Source organism: Triticum aestivum, unplaced genomic scaffold, assembly GCF_018294505.1.
Source record: "Triticum aestivum cultivar Chinese Spring unplaced genomic scaffold, IWGSC CS RefSeq v2.1 scaffold60258, whole genome shotgun sequence".
Lineage (NCBI taxonomy): Eukaryota > Viridiplantae > Streptophyta > Magnoliopsida > Poales > Poaceae > Triticum > Triticum aestivum.
This window is the reverse complement of record NW_025228251.1, coordinates 83,276-87,976: the sequence shown is the minus strand read 5'-3', so window position 1 is coordinate 87,976 and position 4,701 is coordinate 83,276. Positions and strand designations below refer to the sequence as shown.

Genomic DNA, 4,701 nt, shown 5'->3' with positions numbered 1-4,701 from the left:
CGGCGGGCGGGCGGAAGCAAAGGGCGGGCGGCGGAAGAAGGAGGGGGAAAGCGCACGGGCTGAAATGTCCCTCCCGCCAACTACTTCTCTCCGATGCAGGGCACCGCAGCCGCGAGGGGGAAACCCGCGTTTTCCCGGGTTGGGACGGAGAATTTCCGCGCCCCCTAAATTTTTTTGCGGGCCGGGGCGGGATGCGGGGTCTTATCGGGCAGGCTTTCCGGCCCGTGCCCGCATTTTGGCGGTTATTTTGCGGGTCGGGGTGGATGCAGGGTCTGCTAAAGTTGCTCTAAGTTCCCCATGGCTCCTACTCTTACGCTTTGAATCTGTAGGAAGATGCATCTTGGTACTCCTATCTCATTTCAAAATCACGTGCTGGTATGTTGAAGACTAGAAAGTCAATGTAAGTTGGTTTTTTAACTTTGCCCAAAGAAGTTGGGTTTTAATTTCTTGTAGCAGTACAAGGTACGAGGTTTGTGTGAAATGAGAGAGCGGAGAAGTTTAATGACCTGCGCGGCAGAGGTGGCCGTTGGATCCATTTAATACGCCAGCTCTATTATACACATCTACAACATCGTGGCCCATTGATTTGGTCCATGCTTGCACAATGCTCTGCCGACGATATGAGGAGCTCGATGTGCCGACCAAAACAACGTGGGTGTGTCTAGAGACGGAGGAAAAACTTCCAGAGCTGATATCATTGTAAATTTAGTTACCACTCCCTCTGTTCATAGATAAGTGTACATACAAAGTTAAAGTCCATTGAAAAGATAGAAGTACTCCAACCTCATTCCTAGTAGCGCCACTTGTGGATCAAAATACCATAGATGGGAGCGGTGCAACGCACCCATGTTCCGCTATAGGATCCGGATGCGCCAAAGCCACTTGCATAATAAAGTTGATATTTTGTAACACAGAAGCGGAATACCGGTGCACCGTGCCGTACATAATACATGGTAGATTTACTCAAAAGACATGTCTTCATGTAAACCAAATTAATCATTAAAATGCAGCTCTGGATATTGCATCAATAAAGGTGATTGAACGGTGGCCCTGCATGACCACAAGCACCGTCAGATTGGTATAGTTCACTGGTCGAGCTAACCAAATTAATGCACTCAACCACTCCACAGTCGGTCATTGTGAGAGTACATGTCGTCATTCATCCGCGCTGCACACGGTAATAAACCACACTCCACTGCTTGGTCGATCAATGGACCCAACCCAACATCCAACCGTCTCCCCAATGTTTTAATACCGAAAAAGGCTTTCGCCCCGCTTTATAGATAAAGCAATGACCAACAACATCCAGGTACAGACGCAGACCACCACAACACATGCACACACCCAAGGCGGGATACATAGGCGCTGAGCGCAGCAACACGACCCCTAGCACTACTCGAGCACCCGGGACTCCACCAGTGAACACGCCACCACGAAGAGATGCAGCCGCATACGACGAACTGTGGGCTCCAAGACGGTGCCTTCAGGAAGGGTACGACACGGCAGCGTCGCCACCGCCTGATCCGAGGATCAAGGTTTCCCCCGGAGCCACACGACAGACAATGAGAGCCGCGACGACGCCTTCAAGAAGGGAACGAGCTACGCCGCCGCCGGTCTGTCCGAAGAAAGAGCAGGTTTTCACCCCGGCCAATACTCACTACCATCGAACGCCGCACCCCGACAACCACGCCGCCCACACGGCCATGACCACCGGGCAGCACCAAGCGACGGGCTCTGCCCGTGAGCACCGCGCAACCACCACCAGGGCCGCCGCCCCGGAATCCAAGACCTAGGAACCACCACAACCGATACCCGCCGCTACCTCAAGGGAAGAGACGATCGGATCCCAGGGCACACAAGTCCATCGATTCGTCCTACAGCACCGGGCGCGAGACTAGCTTGGTCCTGCTGCCGGGCGCGAGACGAGCTCGGTCCTGCTGCCGGGCGCGAGACGGACTCGGTCCTGCTGCCGGGCGCGAGACAACGAGGTCCTGCTGCCGAGCGCGAGACAAGGAGGTCCTGCTGCCGGGTGCGAGACAAGCACAGTCCTGCTGCCCGAGCACGGGACTAGCGATGGGTCGCAGCAGGGAGAGGGCCATCCCACCGACGAAGATTGCGCCCGGACATCGAGAAGAGGGGTCGAAGCTCTTCACAGGCCGCTCACCAACGGGCCGATGCCGAAGAAGTCCGGCCGCCGCCGTGAGACGATCCTGACCACCGCCATGAGCCGCCACCACGCTGTGGTAGCCCACATCCCCGCCGAGCACAGCCCGCGGCACCTGCCATCGCCGGATCGTCCGGGGGCCGGCAGGTCCACCACCACCAGGGAGCGCTGCAGCAGGGGAAACCACCGGAGCAGGCCACCACCTGGGGGAGCCAGGGCCCAGAGCACCTGAGCCGCAGCCGCGGCGGATCTGGACCGAGCCCACACGCCGCCGCCGCCGGGATCGGGGCACGCCCCCAGCCTGACCCAGCCACCCGCGCTGCCGCCAGCAAGCCACGCCCCCGTCACGGGCCGCCATTGCTGCGCCGCCGCGCCCTGGGCCAGCGTCGCGCCGCCGCACAACAAGGATGGCCCGCGCTATCCTGCGCCGCGCGGTGGAGGAAGAGGCCCCGCCGCCACCCGATCTGGCCGGGATTTGCCCGCCAGCACGCTGGGGCGGCGGCGAGGGGAGGGAGACACGAGGAGGGGGCCGCGCCGCCGTGCAGAGCTCAACACCACTACTGCTGCAAACTCGATAGGGATGGCTCGCGGTGCAGCTACTCAACTCGTGCTGGTCGCCATGGTGGCCGCTATGCTCCTCATAGCCACCGATGCGGCCATCTCCTGCGGTCAGGTCAGCCCGGCCTTGAGCCCGTGCATCTCCTATGCCCGTGGCAACGGCGCTAACCCGCCTGCGGCCTGCTGCAGTGGCGTCAGGAGTCTGGCCGGCGCAGCCCGGAGCACCGCTGACAAGCAAGCGGCGTGCAAGTGCATCAAGAGCGCTGCCGGTGGGCTCAACGCTGGCAAGGCCGCCGGCATCCCCTCCAAGTGCGGCGTCAGCGTCCCCTATGCCATCAGCGCCACCGTCGACTGCTCTAAGATTCGCTGATCAACCACTGTCCACTGCCCACCATGGCTGCCGCCTATAGCGCCATCCAGCGCCGCTGAGTATGCTGAGGTCACGAATACATATGAATAAAGGCTCCGATCTGATCTTCATGTGAGGGAGAAAGGCGTGCGTACGCTGAGCTAGCTCTGCATGGCCAGGCACTATTGTACTACTACTATGGTTGTTTTTACTTTCACTCCCTTTGTGTGTAGAACCGAGATTTTATTGTATGTTTTACCATGTACACTTCCAGTATATTGTTTATACTTATAATCATTTCTCCTGATATTTTATTCCACATAACAACCGTGAGATACGACAGAAATAAAGTGAATGCAGAGGATCTCTTACGGGTTTAAATTTTAAGAGATGTGATGAGCATTATATTTGAGTCATACTGGTAGTAAAACTGCTATTTATTAGCCATTTGTCAGCAGACACTGGTAAGGTAACTGGGCATTGCAACTGAAAAAATTGTAGAAGTAATATATGATAGACAAGTAATTTATGTCGATCATGTCCCTCACCTTTGGTTTTTTCCGACGAAGACTGAATTTAATGACTCAAAATGAAGCATTGAGATAATACAAACACAATGAGCTCCACAGATAGAATGAACACAGCCAAGATGAAGGCACACACACACACACACACACGCACGCACGCACGCACGCGCGCGCGCACACACACACACACACACACACACACACAAATTTGCTGGCCAATAAAGAAGTCATAAAAGACCCAAGTTATGACGAAGCGAGCAAAAAATGAAAGTGCAAAGCATTCAAGTCCACTATCGACAAACTACAATAATGACCATATTCTTACCAACCCCAAAGCGTGCCATTGATAGTAGTAGGAGTAGTAGTGGTGGTGATGGTAGTGGTAGTGATAGTGATAGTGGTTGTAGTAGTGGTAGCGTCTCCCCCTCAGAAAATATGGATCTACCCGATCCATAAAGAAAACAACCACCACTTTTAGGACATTTTTACAATTCTCTTTCACTTGCATTTTCTTTCGTGAAGGCTCGCTCTCGTTTTTCTTACATCCTTCCCTTTTTTCTTGAGAAATGTATCTGTGGCTACTGTTGTTTTGCCAGTCTGTCTGTCCTCAGTAATGAACTCTCGCTAACCGCACCCTATAGGGATCATCGAATCGATAGCAATAAGCCATGTTTCAAGAGGTTCGTATAAAGAACGCCTGGAAATTATAGATGAACATGTGTGTGTTTTGAGTTGCTTGATCCACGGGATCACTTTGTAAAGAAAGCACGTGATATGATGTATAAATAAGAAAACACAACGTGTGGGTAGCAACAAGTTATTTCATGTCGTACTTGAGAGGTTTATTCACCTCCTATAGTACTACTATCAGTTACACGTTTTTTTTATTTCATGTCATTTTTTACTGAAAATTTAAAAAGGTATATATGGCATTGTATATATATGTTGCATCTATGTTATCACTTATTTTTGTTGTTTCAGTTAATCTTACAAACTATCTATATTAACAACCATTTTTTGTTTTATGGTAATCACACACTAATTACTCCATGCTCCACAAGGCCCATCCGCAGTTAGCCCCAACGTTTCCCTATCTCTCCCGA

The 4,701-nt window shown here is 53.0% G+C and overlaps 1 protein-coding gene across 1 annotated transcript; it reads left to right on the top strand.

Annotated features, from left to right (window-relative positions):
• Positions 1-2,744: 2,744 nt before the first annotated feature.
• Positions 2,745-3,129, top strand: LOC123173685 (non-specific lipid-transfer protein 4.3-like). Its single transcript, XM_044589945.1, has one exon. The coding sequence runs from the start codon at positions 2,745-2,747 to the stop codon at positions 3,090-3,092; it is 348 nt and encodes a 115-aa protein (XP_044445880.1). The 3' UTR covers positions 3,093-3,129.
• The last annotated feature ends 1,572 nt before the right edge of the window (positions 3,130-4,701 follow it).

Excerpts from the sequence above, each read along its gene's own strand:
- LOC123173685 (XM_044589945.1), top strand. The coding sequence starts at position 2,745 with ATGGCTCGCGGTGCAGCTACTCAACTCGTGCTGGTCGCCATGGTGGCC.